At 45.2% G+C, this 23,331-nt stretch overlaps 1 protein-coding gene across 1 annotated transcript in view; it reads right to left on the bottom strand.

Moving 5' to 3' along the window:
• Positions 1-23,331, bottom strand: part of PAMR1 (peptidase domain containing associated with muscle regeneration 1) — a 77,279-nt gene that overhangs the window by 51,564 nt on the left and 2,384 nt on the right. The window contains exons 2-3 of the mRNA XM_066635909.1: positions 8,872-9,048; positions 4,305-4,433 (exon numbers count right to left, since the gene is read on the bottom strand). Coding sequence (XP_066492006.1) covers positions 4,305-4,433; positions 8,872-9,048 — 306 coding nt within the window. The remainder of the gene's footprint in view (positions 1-4,304; positions 4,434-8,871; positions 9,049-23,331) is intronic.

Here is a 23,331-nt window from a genome sequence, read left to right as displayed (position 1 = left end):
TCAGGGCCCTTCACTAGCTGACCACCAGCCAATCCTGAGCTGCCCTCCTCCTCAGCCATTGCAAGCCCTTGCAGCCCGCCTTTCCTTGAGCAGGTCCCCACTCAGTGCAAGGAGAGGCTTTTCCTCCACAGCAGAGGAGACATCCTGTGCGTCTACTCAGTAGTAAGCCCCATTACAGCAAATGAAGCTTACTCCCAGGAAAGGGTGCCTGGGATGGCAGCCTTGGAGCCTGCTCAAGGCCAAGCGCAAGGACGGGTGAGTAGGAGCCCGTGCAGGTCTGTTCGAGAGTAGGCCCCAATGTAGTCCCTGGGCTACTCCAAGGAAGGTGTGGAGGGCTGTAGCCTCAGCCTCCTCCTGTGCAGGTCTACTCATAAGTAAGCCCTGCTGTAGTCAATGAGGCTTCCTCCCAGGAAGGTGTGGAGGGCTGCAGCCTCAGCCCCCTCCTATGCAGGTCTACTCACAAGTAAGCCCTGCTGTAGTCAGTGAGGCTTCTTCCCAGGAAAGTGTGGAGAGGACTGCAACCTGAGAGCTCCAACCAACTTGTCTGCTCAGAAGTCCCATTGTAGCCAATGAGACTTACTCCCAGGACAGTGTGGAGAGGGTTGCAACCTGAGTGAGGGAGAGCGGGCAGAAGCTGGCCTGTGGCTGCCCCCCCCCAGCTCTGGCTTCTTCTCTTCCCCACCTCTGGAGTCTGTGTCCTTTTTTCCTTCCAGCAGGGTGCCTCTGGAAGGTGAGGGGAGTTCTTTAGTATCCATGTAAGATAAGCAGATGTCATAACCGCCATATGTATTGGAATCCTGGAAGATCTGGTGAGGAGGTAGGGTGTGGTGTCAGCAGTGGCCCCTTTAAGGGTAAGGCCTGGGCATCCAGCAGAGTGTGCTGCACAGCTGCAGCCACTTGAAGGCAATAGGGCCCTCAGGGATATAATGGCACCTGAGGAAGGGGGTGTGGGTTGTAGAAGGAGTGCAGGTTGGAGAGGAGACTGACTGGGCTTATTGGATACACTGACTTACTTTGGAATCTGATCTTGGACTGTGACTTGGCTTATTGACTTTGGACTCTGCCCTGGATACTCTGACTGACTTTGTGACTAACTGATGGAGACAGTGGAGTTTGAAGTGTGGCTGCTGTGCCCAAGACCTGCTGAGGACCAAGGGTCTGCTGTAGTGGTGGGAGGCTGCTGGCAGGGGAGCTACCCTGGAGGTGGGGTCCAGCAGGACTACAGGGCAGAACCAGGGTCATTTGTTGGGGGAAAGAAGGGGAGCTAATTTGCTTAAAGTGGGCATAATTCTCCAGGCAGAGAATGGCCTTGGAATCAGGCAAAACACCATAGAGGACCAGGCGTCTGAAAACACAGGACAAGAATGTATGACAAAACTAACTAAAAGCTACAAGCGGGGGCTACATTATAAAAATGGGACCTATAAGAGCATTAAGGTAAAAAAAAACAAACCTATATATGCAGTATTATCTTCATTTTAGATGTCAAAAGGGTTTTGTGGCTCCTGAGGTTTTTTTTCCTCCGGAAAACGGGTCCAAATGGCTCTTTGAGTGTTTGCCGACCCCTGCACAAGACCTATAAAAGGCCTTGCACAAAACAAGGCTGGCCTTTCCTTTGCTGCCGCTACTGCATCACAGACATGAAACAGCAAGCAGTGGAGGGAGCCCTCATCCCACAGCTCACGCGAGAGGTCAAACAGTTGCTCTCACACTGAGAGGAGTTGCGTTGGGCCAGTGCGGGCTCCAACAAATCTCCAGAGGGCCAGAGGCTCATTGGAGACTAGGGGCTCCCTGAGGGCCACATTGAGAGGCCTCGAGGGCCGCATGCGGCCCCAGGGCCAGGGTTTGGGCACCCTTGCCCTATAGTCTAGGTCAAATTCGAAAGACATGGGGCCCTATGTGGAGCAATATTTTGGGACCCCTATTTTCTAGATCAGGATAAGGAAAGCAAAATATGGTAAAAGTAGTTTGCATTGCTAAAACATTAAATAGTATTATGAGGCAATGGAAGGATATACTACTTGCTTAGCAGGGGTATTATGGGAACCATCCGGTGAGTTTTGCCATCAGTCTGCCAGAGGTCCTGGGGTAAGCAATGGGCTCTGATGGTGCAGTGGAAGACACCACTGACACCAGTACCAGGGTTAAAGTTTGGCCTGGTCAGATGGGTCCCCTGATGGACATGGGCCCTTGGCCATTTTCTGACATGACTGTCCTCTGATACTGCCCTTACACCCAGTAATTTCCATGGCATTATAGTCCACAATGTATGACATGTGATAAATGCAGTTGCTAAGCTAAGCATCTTTGAATGAGTTCCATGTTCTCCTGAAGCTCAGAGGAAGTTGCTTCTAAATCTTATGCAAAGAAGAAGGACGATATCTAACACTTCCGCCTTATGGCAAGATGCATGTTATCCAATATATGTGCACAGATTATGCATCTTGCTGCAGAGAATATGTGCATCTCCTTCCACAGGACAACAGAGGAAGCTGTAATTGTTCCTGCTTTCATTCCTGTGCCTCTGGGAAACTAGCTGCATCAGATATTTTGCCAGTTTCCCAGAAACAGAACTGACAGCCTGAGCACTAGGCAACTGCCATTCCCACCATTATGGGCTGATATTATCTGAATCATTCAGTGATAGCTACAAAGTCTGGATGTTTTATGTAACATCCAGTGGCGTGCCTGCCATTAAGTGAAAGGGGCAAATACCCTGGGCGTGGAGCTGTGCGCACCTCTAGGACCGCGCGGAAGCCTCACTGAGGCTCCTGACGCAGTCAGAAACCTCAGAAGGCTTCCCTGGTGCGTCCTGGAGTTATGTGAGGGGTGCGCCACCACAAACCTTTGCCCCAGTGTGTAGGGCTGGGGGGGTCATTACTAGTAACATCTAGAAAGGCTGGAAAGCTCTTGAACAAGGCTCTAGAAGTACATATGCGTTATCCCTCTGGTCACAGACAGAACACTATGCTGTCTTTTGTCATAAAGCCTGGGAACTGGTCACCAGCTTGTGTACAAAAGCAAGTCCAGTAACTGTGAAAACAGTTCAACAGATGTGAAATGTTATGACTGTTTAATTCATAAGTTTCAAATCTGAGAAGCTGTGTTAAACTAAGCAAGAATGTAATTCAGAGTACATGTTTTCAAAATCTTCAGTATCCCCATCTCTCATTAACTCAACCTAACTTGATCTCAGTCCAGAATTCAGCCACACTTTGATGTCTGCACAGTTTCCATGCAAGTTGGTTTCTTTACGTGTTTCAATGGAGAGGCCAGCTGTGCACACTTAACAGGGTGCAGGCCAGTCTGAATGACTGCCTTCTGACTTTCAAGAAACCCAAAGTGTAAACTCTACAGCTGCAATCCTAAACACACTTACATGAGTAAGGCCCACTGGATATTTATTTCTGAAAAAAATGCATAGGGTGATGCTGCAGTTGCATACAGGTAATTCAAGTTTAAAAACATATACAGGAAAAGTTGCAATATGCAGCACTTGAGGATTCGGAAAGCTCTATTAATTGGCTCAGTGAGCTCACCAGGCCCAACTTGTGATGCTGACAACTATGAAAGCTGCAGCAGCTACACAGCGAAACTTAACAACATCTAGACTAAAATCTAGAGCATCCCCAGTGAAACTGACAGGTACAGCAACAGAGACATTCTAATAGCCAAGAAACTATGGCAACGCTTCAGTCCCAGAAGTGTCAGACACTGCAACTTTTATTGTATTCTATTTATCCCATTCTTTGTCCGGCCTTGTTGCTTTTTGCCTTTTAGGTAGTGGAAAATCAAAATCTGGTTTTGTTTGTCACATTTAATGAGTGAAAGACCATTATCTATCCTGGGTTTATTCAGCACAGACATTGATTAACATAAAGTGATAGCCTTCCATCTTAACCAATATTGTGATTGGCTTTGATAAGCCGGTAGGACTGACTTGGAGTCTGCAGGAATCATTATCAATCTCCAGGTGACTACTGAATGCACTCCTAGAGATTTTAAGAGAGGTTTCAGGAATGTCCAACACTGCATTATAGTGAAAGAAAGAAAAAATTCAAGAATAGCTTTAGCCAGAGTTGGCAAACCTTGGCACTAACCATTATAAGAGTCAGGTTGTCCAAAATTTATTTATTTATTTTCTTTATTTACATTTCTACCCTGCATCTCTCCTCCTAAGAGAATCCAATGGGTAGCTCTTTGAAATACTCAGAATATTCCCTTCATTTGTCATTCATTCTTCTCTCTGCTATATTTGCAGTGCTACCCTTCCCTTTGTAAGGTGTGCTGCTGTGAATACTCACTCATGCAGTCCCCTCCATACCAGCCTGCTCTGCATTCTGCACAGTAGACTCCCTTGATGTAGAAGTCATCTAGCGTTCCCCCCCAGGATCCATTGCGGCAGGACTTGCAGTTTTCAAAAATCATACAGCCTGAAAGGAGAGAGATTGATTTAGCTAACTGATTAATTGAATACTTGAGAAACTGCAATCTAGACAACAAATGTTTCAGGTTACATTCAACACAATTTGGTGCTCTGCATACATGGACAGTGTGTGTATCTTTCTACCCACGTATATCGTGCACGCGCGCACACCCCACAGTGGTAGTTAACTGGAGATTTGAGCACAGCAAGCTAGAATAAGCCCCTAGAACCCATGGATTTTGCTAAGATTAAATGCCATGGATTTTGTAGGAACAGTTCCAGGCACCTTCTCTTGATCTCACCTTTCTGTGCCATCAAAAGCCTTGCTGCTTAAGCGGAGTTCTTTTCTGGAACAAATTAAGATAAGTCATACCACATCACCCACCTAGCCCAGAACAATCTACTCTTACAGCAGTTCTGCAAATTATCTTGCTAGATACTAAGTCTGAATCCTTCTTCATGCAATGCAAGCGTTCTACCATGGTTCTTCCTACACAATACTAGATGCTGCTTTAGCAATTATGAGCAAGCAGTCAAGATATAATTCAACCTTTGATGGGTGACTGTTTGGACAGGCTAAGAAACTTCACTTCAGCTACACTATTGAGAAATCTGTACCCCCAAGGAGCAAACTGACACTTTTGTAGAACTTCTGCCATATACAATTGGTACACGCTATTTGTCAGATACAGCAGGACCTAAAGAAACAGTAACTTCAACAAAAGGGTGAGAAGAAGGTTTAATAAGATTCCAGAACCTTTAGAAAAGCAGGTAACTATCATTGGCCAAAACTAGCACGGAAATATGCCTGAACTAAAGTTTGTGGTTTTCTTTTTTTTACATTTTAAGATATCTTCGGTAGTTGAGGGTTCATAATCTCAATCCAGTTAAAATGGAATAGCTTGAGTATCACAAACGTGTATATTTGGTGAAAAATACAATACTACCGATAAAAACCTTGAAGAAGTGCAGGCACGAAATATAGATCAAGTTGCTGGGGTTAAACTACACATTTACACTGTGCCCTTGATGGAGCAACTGAGCATGGATTATCATGCCTCTGTGGATAAACAGGAGATGATACACTACAACTATCAGGCCATCATGTATAATGTTGGATCAGAAAGCCCAAAGAAGTGATAAAGGACTGAGAGTCCTTTAGATAGGTTAGATAGCAGCTGGTTAGATAGCAGCTGAAGAAGCACAGTATATTACTCTGAACATTTCTTTGGATATTTACTCAAAAACAAGCTGCATTGTGTTCAACAGAGCTTACAGTCCAATAGCAGGTACTTAGAGGGAGGAATGTGCAACCTAGATAGGAATCACAGGAAGAAGAAAGAGTTAAAAAAAAGAAAAACTTCCCTGTTTCTACCATCGTTCCTATCCTAATTGGTTTCCCCTGCCATGACAGGGCAGTCATGATTTTTAAAATAGAAATCAAAACACCAGGACAAATGATGCAGTTAACACTCAGTTCTAGGTTACAACGACTTGACTTCAGGACAATGACAGCGTTACCTGATTTCTGAAGGGGACTTTAGCAAAATATGTAAAGCTTGGGGGTTCTCCTGGACTTGCAGCTCCGCCTGGATGTCCAGGTGTCAGGGGTGCCTTTGCCCAGCTTCAGCTGGTGCGCCAGCTTTGGCCATACCTGTCTCAGGCGGATCTGGCCACGGTCCATGCCATAGTGACATCAAGATTAGATTATTGTAACATGTTCTACGTGGGGCTGCCCCTGAAGACGATCCAGAAGCTACAACTAATGCAGAATGTGGCAGCTCGGGTAGTTACAGTTTGACTCTGTCGTGCCGCTACTCCGGCAGCTGCAGTGGCTGCCCATTCGCTTCCGGGTGGAATTCAAGGTGCTGGTTATGACCTTTAAAACCCTAAATGGCTTGGGACCAGCTTATTTGAGAGACCACCTTCTTCCGTATAATGCCGTCCGTTCTCTAAGGTCATCAGAAGGGGCCCTGCTGGTTGTGCCGTCATTGAGAGTGGTGAAGGGAATGGCGGCCAGAAACAGGGCCTTTTCGGTGGTGGCACCTGCACTATGGAATTCCCTCCCCTTTGAATTGAGAGCAGCTCCCTCATTATTAGCGTTCCGGCGGGGCCTGGAGACTTTTTTATTCAGGAAAGACTTTGAGGCACCATAAGAGCTGTTTTTATAAATTCATAACTTATGTCTTTTACTGCGTGCTTTCAGTCTGCTGCCATGTATTTTATCTGTTTTTAATTGTTTTTAAGTGTGTTGTATTTTTAATGTTTATCCGCCTTGTATTTTTTAACTTGATTGTTAGCTGCCTTGGGTGCCCTTCGGGGAGAAAGGCGGAATACAAATCCAATAAATAAATAATTATGTTGTTGGGCTAAAACAGTGTTTCTCAAACTTTTTAGGCCCAAGACCAACTTTTTAAAATGATACTCTGTCAGGATCCACCTAGCTTTATGAGACTAACAGCACAATCCTATCTTGCACTGGAACAGGCAGGGCAGCTGGCCTGTGCTGTAACCAGCACAAATTTCAGACTGCTTGTGGGTCAGCCCAAGGCAATATGAAGCTTTTTCCCTTACCCTGCGGAGAGCCACAGCAGACCGAATGGGGCTACTTGGATCTGTGCCGCCTAAATCCAATCAGCCTGTGACTATCCTGGGCAGCCCGGGAACGGGGCTAGGTTACAGCATAAGTGCCAGATTCTGGCCCAGTCTCCCACTCCCCCCCTGGAATGCCTGCCGCCCTCCGTCCCAAAATGCCTCCCTCCCACTTCCTCTCTGCCCTCCCCACTTCCCCCCCCCGACCCCTACACCAGATGAACTAGGCCAACACAATCTCACCCTGTCCTGGGGCCCTCATCGACATGGAGAGGCCGGTGCAAGTTTGTGCTTTACAGCACTTTCACGACCATGTTGGGGGCACAAGGAACTTGTGTCGGCCCAAGGGTGCCTTTGGATTGCACCTTTAAAATATTACTTGTAAATACACGTGGAGCCTCTGTAGCCATGGATTCTGCATCTGTGAATCTGGCTCAATGCAGGTCCCCCAGATCCCCATGGAGGCAGACTCACCCATCTGAGCCCTCCAGAGGCAATCACAGCACAGCTCAGGTTGCCTCCAGATGGCTTTCTGAAGACCACAGAGGCAGTGCATGTCTGCCTGCTGCCTCTGCGCTCTTCAGAATGGCCATTTCGGCTGTAAAAACGCAACTTCCGGTTTCCCTTGGGAAATCCTCCAGGGGTTTACCCAGGTCTCAGAATGCCTTAAATGGCATAAAAATGTCACTTTCAGTTTCCCAAGGTAAACTGGGAGCCACTTTTTTTTTTTGCCAAAATGGCCATTTTGAAGTCCACAGTGGCAGCAGGCAGACATCCACCACCTTTGCGAATTTCAGAAAGCCTTTTAGGGGACTGGAGTGCAGCTCTAGTTCCCTTCGGAGGACTTACAGGGCTGAAAATTGCAAATTTGATTATCCATGATTTACAGTACTTGTGGGGGGGGAGGGTGTCCAAGAATGGATCCCCTGTGGATACTAAGGCCCCATATGTAAATAAAAATATTAATTTTTTGTAGATTACCTTCTCTTTAATTTATCTGCAAAAAACTGGATCCATTTCTGGTAATGAGGCAGCCCTGATAAAGAGCCTCAAAGATGCTCAAACATTTATCTCCCTATATATACACAAGCTTGCAAACTGCAGGAGCTCAGGGGTTTGCAGGGCAGTTAACTGCTATCTGACTTTTGAATAGCCTCAGAGCTTGAGGCAATTAGCTATCTGATCTTCCCATCATCCATGTTTTCACTGAAGGCTCTGTGGGACCCACCAGAAATCGGGTCATGACCCATCAATTGGGTCATGACCCACAGTTTGAGAAACCCTGGGCTAGAATATTTGAACAGTCCCTTTGAGAAAATATAGATCAGAATTTAGATCCAAGGTAAGCAATTTATTCCAAGCAGGACTGCAATGGGTTGCTCATTCCTTATCCCTTTCTCTTCATTTTTCACATCTCTTTGCTGAGGCTCAACTCAGAGACTTCTCTCCTATCTTGTTTAATAGGGCAATGTGCAAACCGCTGGTCCTTAGAGACGGAGGTACTAAAATTGCCATCCACTACTGAAGCCAGCAATGACATTACCCTCTGGAAGGGTTCCAGGCAAGCATGGTGAAATCCTGGAAACTGTCGGCTTCTGGTGTGAATTTCTGTTCCTAGAAATGAGAACATGCTAAAGGCAATGTGCTAAATGCATTAACTCTCATCAGTGAAGTGAGCTGTCTGTACTGGCGTCTCTCCGAGGAAAGAAAAAACTATTCATCATCCAAATCTGGCAGACAAAACAGGCTGAATTCTCCTCCTAGCTACAAGTGCTGGTTGTCACATATGTGTAGGATGATTCATGTTTAACGTGGACACAGAGTTGGGCAGATCAGGAAATAAGCCAACACACCTGGATGGATGAGACAGGAGTCGCATTCATTTTCCTCATTCCTGCAGCAGGGAATGGTGTAGCCCACTACTTCTTTCCGGCCGGGACAAACACACTTGATCTGGTCGTACTCACAACACTCTCGACACATGATATTCCACTCAGCTCCAGGACAGTTTTCATTGATCACCGTATACTCTGCAGAAAGGCAAAACAATAGATGCATGGGAAGGAATAACCAATTATTGGCAGAACTTTGTCTATCCATTTATGGACCAAACTACAAGTTATGGGAAACACCTGCCGCTGGAGCACCTCATGTTTTCTCCTTTAAGGCAATGTACCCATAGAAGGCTGCCAATATGATTGGAACAGTGGGAAAAGGGGTTATTAAACCCTTTCCCCATTCTATTTTCTCAGCTAAAATACCTCCCAGCCTTTCTGCCGCAAAAACTAATAGCACTTTGTACAGCGCAATTTGACAGGGAAAACAGCATGGAAGGAAGAGTCTAAGCATCCCATCAAACTACTGCTGCAACCAAAACTGGCACTTCCAATAGCTCCATAGTTGTGGACCTACCATTAGGTCCGATGGGGCAAAAGCCCTGGGCGTGAGTCTCTAAGACCCTGCAGAAGCCTCTCTGAGGCTCCCAACAGGGGCAGAAACTGTGCTTCCGGTGTCCTGGAAGAACAGTTTATAGCAGGAGTGTCAAACATAAGGCCTGGGGGCCAGATGTGGCCTGAGGAAGCTTTGTATCCAGTCCTCAGGCTCTCAGCTGCTGAGCCATGCCAAAGTGATACTGCTGAAAGGGAAGCCCACTTGAAAATTGAGCTCTCCCATATGTTGAATATGATCAAGATATGTATATTTTCTCTTCTATCATTTGCAGCTAAAGAGTTCCCAAGTGAGGAAAAAGTGCTTATTTTTGGTCATGACCTGTTTAATGACATCACTTCCTGCCTAAAGACATCACTTTCGGCCCTCAGCAGGCATCATGAATGCTATTCGGCCCTCTATATGAAATGAGTTTGACATCCCTGGTTTATAGTGTCGGGGAACCTTGGCCTCTGAGCAGCCCGCTTAGGGGCAGGCTGTGCAGCATGACCTTTCCCAGTTTGAAGAGACATTTGGACAACAGACTGAGGCAAAGAAGCAAAGAAGGAAGGCCCATAGCTAGGGAGACAGACCAGGGACAGACTGCACTTGCTCCCATTGTGGACGGGATTGTCACTCCCGAATCGGCCTTTTCAGCCACACTAGACGCTGTTCCAGAACCACCATTCAGAGCGCGATACCATAGTCTTTCGAGACTGAAGGTTGCCAACACACACTGGAACCTCAGAGAGGCTTCCCTGACGCAGTCCTGGGTCACACAAAGGTCCATGAGCTTCAGGTGAGTAGGGGGGTGGATTTTTGCATGGGGCGATGATAGCCCTTGGGGGGTGCACCATTGCAGACCTTTGCCTTGGGTGCGGGGCTGGGGAGGTCCACCACTGTAACTCCATTCCATCCCAAGAGAAAATGTTGGGAGATGAAACTGTAGATTTCCAGTGCACTGTGCAGTCTGGTCCCATCCAGTGATTCCAGCGTTCACAATAGGGTGACAATCCAGTGGAAGCTTTTCCAGCATAAGTCTGTGAGTGGGAGTTGTGCAATTACTCTCATACTCTTGGCTGGGGTTCCAACATCTCAGAATCAGAACAAATTTCCCCCAAAATGGGCTTATGACTCTGCCAAAGAAATACTTGTCTTTCCCTGCAGTATGTGGCTTGGATCATCATTCTAGAGCTATTATTTCTCTCAACCCTTTTCATTCTGCATTGGCTCTCTGTTTGTGGGCACACTAGATTGACCCAAGATTGTTGGACGGACAGCTCTGCTTTGAGCAAGAAGTTGAACTACTTGGTCTTCCACTGCTTTAATTATTTGATTCCAAGAACTCCTGTTCATTTCAGCAGAATTTGTGAAAGGATACTCAATGAAAATTATCAAGTCAATCCTATGCCACTTTTCTGTGGCAGGGTCATGTCTTCATGCTATCAATTAGTATTGTGAATATTGTGTTTGAAAGCAATTTGAAATGGAGGAAACAGAACTGAGTCGTAACAAGGCAAAAGGGGGGGACAAAATTAAACATAATGTTAATCACTTTGGGTGTTTTTGCTTTTTTAAAAACATTTTGTTGTCAATAAAAAGGGGGTGATAAAGATAGATGCCACAGTGTGGGAAATGAGTTTTTAAAACTGCTTTATCACCATGCCACAGTCCAAAATGAAAATTCCCTCCTCCTCCCCCCCAGAAGTCAAGAGGAAAGTTGCAAATGTCATCAGCAGCTGTTATTTAATGAAAGAAAATGAAGATGCCTGCACAAATAATATGATTAATGTCATGTCTAGCTAAAATTTATCCTGGCATGTTAGATACAATATTTAAAAATCACCACAACATAGAAGTATTTGTTGAAAATTGCAAGCAGTGGAATCAAATCACACATACCCCTGCTTTTTATTTCAACAAGTGAGATACCTTGCCAGTATAATACAAAAATACATAATATCAAAGAAAGTTTTGCTTTGCATTCAAAACACATATAGAGAGAAACCAATTTTATATTTCTGTAAAAAACATGGGAAAAAGACATGTAAAAGACATTAATGTTGCTGAATATCTAGAGTTAGAACCAATGACTTTTTAACAGTGAATTGAATGTCTGGTCCAAAAAATTACTTGACCATCATTTGAAAGGAAGGAGGCAAAGGCTACATGCATGTATATATCCACTAACCCCCATGATCTCTAGCCCTGTTTTCCAGAAATCACAATTCATAGGTTAATTGTGAAGCAAGTAGATGTGCTTCCACATTCTCAAGATTCCACAGCCTGTAATGGGAAGTTCATGGAAATCTTCTAATGATGCAGTCCGGATTTTCTAAGCCTTAGGAATCTAGAACATATTGTGAATGTCCCAACAGATGACAAGTCTCAGGCATGCCCTGGAAGCACATTGTACTGAAGGGCTTCCATTTGGCCACCATTTCTTGTTGCAGTAAACCCAGGCAAGAGGTACGCCATTATCCCTAACTAAGGATGAAAGAAGGCATTTCAGATGTGCTGGATATGGGATCTCAGATATACAGGGTGCATGACACTTCATCTAGCACAGGGGTTTCCAGACTTTTTGGCACAAGGACCACATCATATATTTGACATGGTGTCAAGGATGGGAAAATAAATAATAAATACATGGAGAGCCACTGCGCTGAGAATTTGATTGAAAAGAATAAGTGGGTAGGAGTGAAAGGAGAAGGGGAGCAGAGGGAAAAATTGACTTGCACTAGAAGAGTGCACAGGAATGGATTTTGAAAAAAAAAATGGAAAATTATGGGTATATACCACATTCAGCCACTAAAAGTGCATTCAGCACTTCTAGTGGCTGAATGAGGTATATACCAATATTGAAAGACTTGGACTATGCTGGGTATATACCTCATTCAACCACTAGAGGTGCTGAATGTAATGCAATGTAATAATTGAATAATCTAGTGCAGTGATGGCAAAACTTTTAGAGACCCGAGTGCCCAAACTGCAACCCAAAACCCACTTATTTATCACAAAGTCCCAACACGGCAATTTAACCTGAATACTGAGGTTTTAGTTTAGAACAAACAACTCATACATTAACATATTTTACCTACTATTATTACTTGTAACCCGTAATGAACTTTTCCTCTAGAACAGGGGTGTCCAAAGTTTTTGGCAGGAGGCCCACATCATCTCTCTGACACTGTGTCGGGGGGCAGGGGAAAAAAAGAATTAATTTACATTTAAAATTTGAATAAATTTACATAAATATACATAAATGAATATATTAAAGATAAACTTATATGAATGAATAAAGGTTTTGCAATAGCTCAAGGCCTATAAAAGGCCTTGCACAAAGCAAGGCTGGCCTTTCCTTTGCTGCCACTACTGCATCACAGATGTGAAACAGCAAACAGTGGAGGGAGCCCTCATCCCACAGCTCATGCGAGAGGTCAAACAGGCGCCCTCACACTGAGAGCAGTTGTGTCAGGCCAGTGCGGGCTCCAACAAATCTCCAGAGGGCCAGAGGCTCATTGGAGACTGGGGGCTCCCTGAGGGCTGCATTGAGAGTCCTGGAGGGCCACAAGTGGCCCCAGGGCTGGGGTTTGGGCACCCCTGCCCTAGAAATTTGTCCAATCCCTTCTTAAAGGCATCTAGGTAAGTTGTCATCACTGCTTCCTGTGGCAAAGAGTTCTGCAGACTAACTACATGCTGGGTAAAGAAATATTGGCAGGGACGGGGTGGCTGCAAGACCTTGCCACTGTTCGTTTTCTCAAACAAGAAAACAAGAGCCCTACCCACAGAAGTGGGCTCTAAGGCTGCAATCCCAGCCACTCTTTGCAAGAAGTAAGCCTCATCGACTCTAATGGGGCTTACTTCTGAGTAGACACGCACAGAAGCAGGCTCCAAGGCTCCAAGCCCAGGCACTCTTTCCTGGGAGTAAGCCTCATCCACTGTAATGGGGCTTACTTCTGAGTAGACACGCAGGACTTGTCTCTGCTTGTGCTGCTCACCCCCAGCTGCGCCTGTGCTGTGGAGGAAAAACCTCTCCTGGTGCTGAGTGGGGAGCTGCTCACGGAAAGGCGGGCTGCAAAGGCTCAAAATGACTGAGGAGGAGGGCGGCTCCGGATTGGCTGGTGGTCAGCCAGTGAAGGGCCCTGAGGCATTCCAGCAGAAAAAGCCAGGAGCCTGCTGAATGCTGATTGGCTGAGCCTGCTGGAGAGTTGGGGAAGGGAAAAACAGGGACCTTAAGCCTGCAGAGCGGGCAAAATTGAAAAGGGAAACAAACGTGGGGCAGGTGGGGACGGCAACGGAGCGAAGGGAGAGGAGAACACTGAGCTCAGGGGGTGGAGGGAAGCAGCCTGGCCTCCCAACACATGGAGGCTTGGAAAATACCTCCGTTTTATTTAAAGTGACACGCCGCTTCAACGCCCTCTCCAGGCTGCCTGGCTCAGCGCTGCGTGCCCACAGAGAGAGCTCGGAGTGCCCCCTCTGGCATGTGAGCCATAGGTTCGCCACCACTGATTTAGTGGCTGAATGTGGTATACACCCATGTACCCATGCTGGGAGACCTGGAAGTGCATCTTTTTAGCTATTTTTAGCCCTGAGAGGCTGGGGAACCGCACAGCTGGACATACTCCTTCGGAGGGCTGGATCTGGCCCGTGGGTCAGGGTTTGGAGACCCCTGATCTAGCACAGAGATCTCAAAGCTAAAAGACACTCTATGTCTAATGAAAGTGTGACAACCACGGCCCACCTTGTCGGCTTAAGTTTTCACACTATTCTGAAAGAAACATTTTTCAGAAACTCTCTGTGTGATACAGTAGAACCAGACTATAAACAGGAGTACAGTACAGTGATTTCCCTGCAAATGTACTCAAGCCTCCAGGCAGGATGAGCCTCTTATTGAGTGGGAATACCAAAAATTCCATCCAAACTACTTATCCAGAAACCATTTTTAATTATAGGCTTGACTTGAATTGCTTGACAAAGGTTATTCATTCAACTTGGAGTAACCAATGGGGAAGATCAGGCTCACACCTAAAATAGTTCCTGCAATGCACTTGTGGCCCAAATCCTAACCAAGTTTCCAGCACTGGCATAGAGGTGCCAAAGGGGCATGTGCTGCATCCCACAGTTGGGTGGCAATCAAAGAGGCCTCCTCAAGGTAAAGGAATGATTTTCTTTTACCTCAGAGCTGCATTGCCCTTACCTCGGTGCGGGAAAGTTGGTTAGAATTGCGCCTGGTGTCATATAATTATTACTCTCCGGTTATGATTTTGCTGTTTGCTGTAAGCAGTCTTATTATTGCTTACCTTCTTTCAAACATTATTTCTGTTCAGTATTAAAGCTGAAATAGAATTGTTGCTATTATTAAAAATAACACTGTGAAACATTTAATAATACTAAAAAACCAAAACCCTAACATTTTCAACTTAGCAGTCCCTGCCAGCTCCTCCTTAAGAAATCTCAGCTGGAAATAGCTAAAACAGTGACTGTCAGTTCAGAGAGGAATTCCTTTTCCCTTCCATAGGCATGCTGTCTGCATTCAGAAAATTGAAATTTAATGAGCTGACAATGCTGTCAGTATGTCCCTCAACCAACAGATAGACCTGAGCAATGCTTTTGTGGAGCCTGGCGATAAGAAAGAAGAGGCTGCAGAGATGAAATGAAAAAGAAATGCAACCAGACTCTCCCTTATTTTTGGCAATCACATTCTCTTAATTTCCTATTTTATGTTCTGTGTTACAAAATCCTTTTTTTAAACCAGAAATTTTTTTCTGTTTGTCCATGAGTTAGCAAAAATGGCCATATCCTGAGGTTTGCCATGCTGAATTAGCAAGACTCACAGAACAATCTTAGGCATGTCTACTCAGATGTAAGTCCTCCTATGCTCAATTAGTCTCACTGCCAGAAAAAGGTGTATGGAAGCTATCAATCAATTCCCATATGGGCATGTGTGCATAAGAAGCATCATTAATAACCAATTCTGCCCAGCCCACAGGTGTACACATTTGATCCCTGTTGCGTATATGCAACGTTGGACAGAAATGGCTTTTAACACACACACAAAAGGCCCAAGGGTGCACTTGTGATGACACCCATGTAGGCTCACAGATATTATAGCCAGTCGAGACCATTGTTACTTTGTCAAATCTGATGTGTTGCATTACACTGGCCATAGAGCTAGGGCTATTAGCCTGTAGCTTACAAATCAAGTAGAGGAATGTTGTGAGAACCCACTGAAAGATTTTCATTCTTAGTTCTGTCATTGTATGCTCTGGTCTTAAAACATGACTCCGATCACTAAATGTACACTCCGCTTTTGCAACAGGGAATTGGTTTGGATGCCAGTATTGGTAACATTATGAGCGAACGCTAGAGGGCCGCTAACACAGTATGTATACAAAGCAGGGAGATTAGCAAGAGCTTCACGGGGCTACATTGAATGTTTTGGTCCCAGAGTTTCACTGAAAAAAAAATACCATGCCAGTTCAACTCATAACGTCCAGCTGATGTGACATACTACTCAAAGCATCCCAAAAGTGTTTCATGAATATCACGAAAGGCACAACTGGGCACACATTCCCATCTCCTTCTATGCAAAATTGTTTCCACTGCTCATTTTTACCCTCTCAATTCTCAGGGGCTGTCATTCAATTATAAATATTTGTATGTCAGAGAATAAGAAAGATGGCATAACTGCTGGAATTTAATGTAGCGATGCTCAGTGCAGTTCTGCAACACAAAAGGGCTGTTTCAGGAGATGCTTGGTTCCTAGCTTTAGGCTGCAATCCTAACCTCTGTTCCTGGGAGTAAGTCCCATTGAACACAATAGGACGTGCTTCTGAGTAGACCCACTTAGGATTGTACCTTTAATTTAAAACACTAAAGGCACAATCCTAACCAGATCTACTCAGAAGTAAGTTCTATTGTGTTCAATGGGACCTACTCCCAGGAAAGTGAGGTTAGGATTGCAGCCTAAAAGTCCAGGTTCTGTGGCCAGTCTCTTCAGTATTAATCTCTATCTTGTTATGCAGGCATAGCAAAAAGAAGAAACGGGTTAATTTATTGGGTTGGAAAAAGGGGATAAATGTTTATGTTAGCACTGAATGACATTTGCAAACCAGAGAGAGCCAGCAAATGGCCATGTTTACAGTGTGTGAAAGGGAGGCAATTCAATTTCCAACAGCCAGGCACTAGTCTCCTAAAACAAATAAGAATTCTTATTCTTTACATCAGCCCCAAATGAGATTTTTAGTTTAGAAAAAAGAAAGACATGTAAGGGAAGATGATAGTAGTTTTATAAAAACTATGCAGGAAAGTAGGACAAATTGTTTTGTATTCTTCTCCCACAAAAACCAGTGAAACTGATTTGCAGTAGATTCAGGACAGACAAGACAAAGTACTTCACACAATGCAGAATTTGTCTGAGGAATTCCTTGCCACTTGATGTGGTGAGAGGGCCACTACCTTAGGGAGTGTTGATAGGGTGATGCAATATTAGACTAACTCATTAGACTAAACTCCCATGACAGAGAGCCCACAATGATGCACAAGGCAAGCTGTTCCAATGTCAGGCAGCTCTTACTGTTAAGAAACTCTTCCTTGTGTCTACCTTAAATTTACTTCCCTGTAATTCCAACTCATTGGTTCTTGTCCTGCCCTCTATAGCCACAGAGAGTAAGAGCCAATCCTGAGCTCCCAAGGCACGTGGCTGTGGCGGCACTGAAAATGGCTGCTGCTGCATCCTGCACACCCAAGGCAGCCGCAGGCGGTATGTCAGGAACAGGGGACTTTTGTTCCCTTCCCCCAGATAAAGGGAGAAGCCCTGCAATGGCTTTTGGTTGGCGGTGAGGTAAGAACCTTTGTGTCAGGCGCCGCGCCTGACGTGGAGGCTCAGGATCCGGTGGAGTGTTGCCCCACAGGTTCCGCCTCCCTCCCTGCTCCCTCCCCTGGCATGCCGCCCTCCCACTTCTCCCTGCCTCCCGCCTCCCCATCATGCCTCCTCCCAGCCCACTCTCCGCCCACCTCCCCCCGAATGCCTCCTCCCCGCCTCCCCCCACGCCCCCACTTTCCTCTCTGCTGCTCAGCAGTCTGTGTGACTGCAGAACGGCGGAGGCCAGGTGCCCACCTGGGACTAGTTCAGTGTCGGCCAGTGCTGGGCTAACACAGGTGCTCGCCTGATGGCATGCTTATGGCATGTTTGCGACAGTGCACACTGGCAGTAAGTTGTGCACAGAGCTCAGGATTGGGCTCTAAGCCCTCACTTTCTGCATGACAGCCCTTCAGATACTTGAAGGCAGCTATCATGTGGTATACGTAGGGCCAGCCTGCGCAATGCAGGGGCGCTGATGCTGCCTCTACAGCATCCTGTAGGACTAGTCTGGCTGGGAGAGGAAAATAATTTTTTTACTTACCTCCTGCATTGGTCCCTGGTCCCCAACTGGCCTGCTCAGTACCAGCTATTTTGCTGATGTAGCAAGATAGCTGGTAGACAAAATAGCTGGCAAACAGCAGTGTTGGCCCAGGACGGGGTCTCTGGATCTTACAGACACCACCGCAGCTGAGATCTGCCCTGTCCCATCCCTGACCCATTCTTGCCCTGAACTGATCCCTGCCTTGTCCCGCCAACACCTTACCTGCTCCAACAGCTGGTCTGCTGCCTACTGCTGCTACTGTGAGTGTTACTGTCTACCATGCCATTGGCAGTGAGTTGCAGAATGGCTGAGCCGCTGCTGTGCCCGCAGCCCATGAATATGCAGATAGGATTTATCTATTACTCTCAGGCCTTAGGCTGGAATCCAATCACACTTCCCTGGGTGTACACCCCATTGAATTCAATGGGTCATACTACTAAGTTCACATGCCCAGAATTGCACTGCCACAGAAGTGACAGGATAACATCTGACTCCTGACGAGTGTTCACAACTATCAAGGACACCATAGCATTTCAGACATGTGTGCAAATAAAAAACAGAAGAATAGAACAGTGATGAGAAGCTTTAAAAATTGAACTTGGAGACATCCCTGGCAGCAAACAGAGGCCTTTTCAGTTATGCAGAGGAATGGGTGGAAGACTGAAGCCTTCAGACATGGCTAAATCACCCTCATAAAGGAGTTTCTTATCTTTGGCAATGGCATCACTAAATCGATATTGCTTCCTCTTTGTGGGGGATGGTGATGGTGCATGTGTGAGTTTTATAGTAAGTACCACCTCCTCAACACACTACAGATGGTGCCTACTGCATGAAGTCACATTTAAATGAAATATTAACATGTTAAAAATAACATGGCAAAATTAGCACCTAACAAATCAAAAAATAACATGAAAATATCAAACCCCGGACTGGGTTAGGACTTGAAGTCGCATGATTCTATTTACATCTTTCATCTCCAAGCCAGCATAGTTCAGGAAAAGGATAGCACCCAACAGACAGGTCAAGAAAGGGTAAATCCTGTACAGATGCAAATGTGCCAGGGTCTTGTGGAATTAGCTCCCCTCTCCCTGCCACTGTATTTCTTGCTATATTGATTACAAACCCACTTATTTCCCTTTCATCTCTTCAAAGTGTCGTTTTCCTTCTAATGGAGTGAAACATTTGGGTTAGCATGCCACAAAAGGAACTGAAACTATTGGCAATGTTCACAAGTGTCTGTTTTTCCCATAACAGAGACAGTTGGGACACACACATGACTCACCCACTATTTCCTATGCCAAACCCCCAAACGTAACCCTATCCCAAACCAAAGGGCTGTGGAGCACGAGGTGATAGCAGCATCATAATGAATTATTTTTATCAGTAGTGCAGAAGTCAAGACGCAAAGGGCTGGCAGAAACATTATTTCACAAATAATGATTATTTAAATGTCCAAATTTTGGCCTGAACACTTTTCAAATGCAACAAGTCTATGTGGAAGATGAATGTAACTCTTTGCTGCACAACTATATTCTTTCTTGCCTAAGGCAGGGGGTTGGACTAGATGACCTATTAGACCCCTTCCAAATCTATGATTCTATTATTCTATTTCTCATCAATATCATAGTACTTTCCAGTTAAAGATCAGCAGTGGTAGATTCCAAAAGAGAGATTCTCATCCCTTTGTTTCCTGTTGTATTTTAACAAAGGAGACAACGGACCCTTCATGAGTTTTGGGAACGGCCAACAGGTGGAACAAGAGTTGACCATCTGTTCCCTGAGAGCCCAGTCCTAGCCACACTTTCCTGGGAGTAAGCCCTATTGACTCTAAGGGGACTTACTTCTGAGTAGACATGTATAGGCTTGGGCTCTTAGTCATTAGAATATTATCTTGCCGCCTGGGAAAAAAAATAACAATTTTGACACAAACCAGAATCCAGACATTGCCTTTATGAAGAATTTATGTAGCACATTTGTGACCTTTCTTGTGCATATTGTTGTGTCCCACTTTGGCAGTATGACTCATTGCAGGGTGGGGTGGGTGAGTTGGCAGGGGGTATTATACAGAGTTTGGCTATCCACAGCTATTATGTACTATGGGTTGAACACTATTTCTCTGGAATGTATATTTATGAATCATCCTCCCCAGTTCCCAAGAATCCCCAGGCAGAGTGAGTGCATAAGGGTGTGATCCTCATCCAGATAAATTATTTACTTCTGCTAGATATTTCTTTAAAGTAAATGATCAGGACTTTATTTGTGCACACATGCTATTGAGACTGCAGCTGCTTCTAGAATGCAAATCTACACTGTAGTCAAGGCTGTTAACTAATCGGTACTATGCTCAGGGTCAACTGCAATTCCCACTACCCACAGCATACATTCCCAAAAAAATATCCTGTCTTTGGGAGGAATTAGCAGTTAGCAGTGTAATTAGAAGTTAGCAGTGTAAAAGAAGTTGTCCCCGTATAGTAAAAATCCAGGAATTGCCTCTGGTCTAAATCTGTTGGCGAATGTTTGGTTAAAACTGAAGCAAGTCTCAAATAGATGTGTACACACATCTCTTGAATCCCAACCATATTACTTAGATTGGCTGCTCAAGCTGTGTGCTGCCCTGCAATAGGCCTTTTCAGTCACACTGTGTAGAACAGTGGTTCCCAAACTGGTGGGTCGCAACTCACCAGTGGAACCGGAAGAGGGTCATTCCCCTTTAAGGGGAGTGGCCCCAGAAATTAGTGGCCCCAACAGCTCTGCAGCAATCATGGCACTGTGGGGACAAAGAGCTGTAAGACTTACCTGGGGGTTGTTCTGGCCTCCAGGAAGGTGCAGGAGGCTTACATCCCCCTCCGCAGGCCTCCCTGCTGCTGTAAATAGCACCATTTGGGAATAAAAAACTGGAAGTGGGTTCCGATCACAAAGAGTGCTATTTTCAAGCCTGTAGAGGGGGCTACAAGGCTCCCAGACCCTCCCAGAGGCCGGCGCGACCCCCAAGGTATGTTTTGGTCCCTTGGTCCCCACAACACTGCAATCACTGCAGCACCATCAGGACACTAATTTTTGGGCCACTCTCCTTCACGGGGAATGGCCCTCCTCCAGTTCCCCTGGTGGGTCACAACCCACAAGTTTGGGAAGCACTGATCTACAGGGATATAATCAGGTATTATGTACGGTAACACAATGGAGGTACAGTCCTCTACTCATTATAATTATTATTATAAAATATTGACTACTTTTCAACCCAAAAAGTTCACAGAGCATTTTACCCAACAAAAAATAGTTCCCTGTTCCAGATGAACTTACAATTAACCAAAAAAAAAAAATCATTAAGGTGACAAGGTTGTTCAGGAGGTCTTTTGGAGAACTGCACAGAAAGAAAAATCCTCCAGGTGTAGCACTGCATCATCTACATTTTACCATGCTAGAAGGGCCACCTCAGTTGGTCCTAACACATTTAGGAAAGTTCTAGATTGAGACTGTCCTGCTCTTTGTTCCAGAAACTTCCACATGACTTTGGAACCAAGGAAGGGTCCTTCTTTCTCCTTGTTTCCCTTCCTAAGGCTGGCAAAATCTTAATGTGTTCAGAAACTGAGTTCCTGCACTGGCCTCATGAGGAAACAGGAGTAGCAGACACAGCAAACTGTAGGACAAAGGAAGAACAATTCTTTGCTAAACCAAACTGTCTGGCATAGGAAATGGATGCTGGAGTCAGCCCAGACTCTAGTTGCCATCTGTCTCATTTCTGCTCACCTTCTTGAACTGAAAAGGCTTCTCGAGTAGAAGACAAAGAGGAATAAAAAAGACAGGAACTTTCTCTTGCTGGAACATTCCAGCACTTCTTTTCTCTCAGCTGTCTGGGAGTTTATCAGTGTGTCAAATTTATACTGGTTTAACAACAGTTTAACTTTTCCCTTCTTGGAGTGGTAGCTTGGCAGGATGTTGAGAAAAATTCCTCTTCCTCCTGTACAGAACTATGGACTGGTTCAGAAAATACCTGTCTGACCAGCTCCATGTGATAAGAGATGGGTGTCTTATCTGGCACTTATGCCAGATCCTGACCCCATTCCCAGGTTGCCCAGGGCAGTCCCGGGCTGCTCGGATTTGCACCACCTCATCAGGTAGCACAGATCTAAGTAGACCCATTGAGGTTGGTTGTGCTTGTGGAGTGGGGGAATGGAGGTCCATTTAAGTGTGTGTGCTTTATTTCTTGGACTGTGTTGGTGCTTGGAGAAATCCTAGACATTTGAGCCAATTCATTCATTTCAGTCATTCATCTAAGTTGCATCTCTAATGTATTTATTTAAATTTTATATTTATTTTTTTTTCTGGCCCTCGATACCATGTCAGATATTTGATGTGGCCCTTCGGCTGAAAAGTTTAGAGACACCTGTTCTAGACCACTTTTTCAAGAAGTGGGGTGAGACTGAGGGAAAGAGAGAGGTGAATGGCATGGAAGCAAAAGCTGAACAGACTAGGAAGACACTTTCGGGGAGAAAACTTTACTATTGACCCCCTATCCTACTAACCATAGGATTCGAGACTCTGACTACTAGGATCTAGGATAGCAGTTGCCCTTTTGAAATGGCTGCTGCTGAAAAATGTCCATTTTAACCTATACGCTGAACTTCTGTGAAATGAATGTTTATTATTATCAACTGGGAAAAATGAAATGTAGCAGTGCAGCAGCATTCCAAGGAATACTCTCTTATCTTATCCTGGGAACATTGCTTGTATCACTGAGGTGGAATACATTAGGACTTATCTACAGGACACGTTCACAGTTTGCGAGTGCTGCTGATGTGGCCCAAGGCTGACCTGTCTTGTTTACATTGAAAACATCTGGGAACTGGCATAAGCACTTCCAGAAACCGTGTTTGCAAAACCACTTTGAAGAGGTCAAACATTCTTGCTCAACAAAACAATACAAGAATGACAGAGGTGAAATCCTGAGCATACTAATTATGTATGTACTATGCATCAACCAAACATGTCTCTTTCTGCCCTTCCCCTGACACCCTTCAACACCACTGCCTTTGTTGATTTGGCACAAAGAATGACAGAACATTAAGGTAAGCTTACTTTTTTCTGGCTTGTGGTCAGGGCTTGTGCCAGACTATTTGGTACCACAGGCAAGGATAACTACTTGCACTCCCCCCCAAAAAAATTGCCCACTTCAATTTTGGCCAGTTACGATAATTAAAGCAACATAGGTGGCTTTGGTATAACTAACAGAACCAACACACACACACACACACACACACACACAGAGAGAGAGAGAGAGAGAGAGAGAGAGAGAGAGAGAGAGAGAGAGAGAGAGAGAGAGAGCGCGCGCCATGAGCATTTGGTGGTCCACTGTGAGATACAGGAAGTTGGACTAGATGGGCCTTTGGCATGATCCAGCGGGGCTGTTATGTTCTTATCCCTCTTCACATCACATCCACTGTCAATAACCACATAATGAATGCATTAAGGTAGGGCTAG

The sequence above is a fragment of the Tiliqua scincoides genome, chromosome 1, assembly GCF_035046505.1.
Source record: "Tiliqua scincoides isolate rTilSci1 chromosome 1, rTilSci1.hap2, whole genome shotgun sequence".
Classification (NCBI taxonomy): domain Eukaryota; kingdom Metazoa; phylum Chordata; class Lepidosauria; order Squamata; family Scincidae; genus Tiliqua; species Tiliqua scincoides.
The sequence above is the reverse complement of the archived record's forward strand: the minus strand, read 5'-3'. Positions and strand labels throughout refer to the sequence as shown.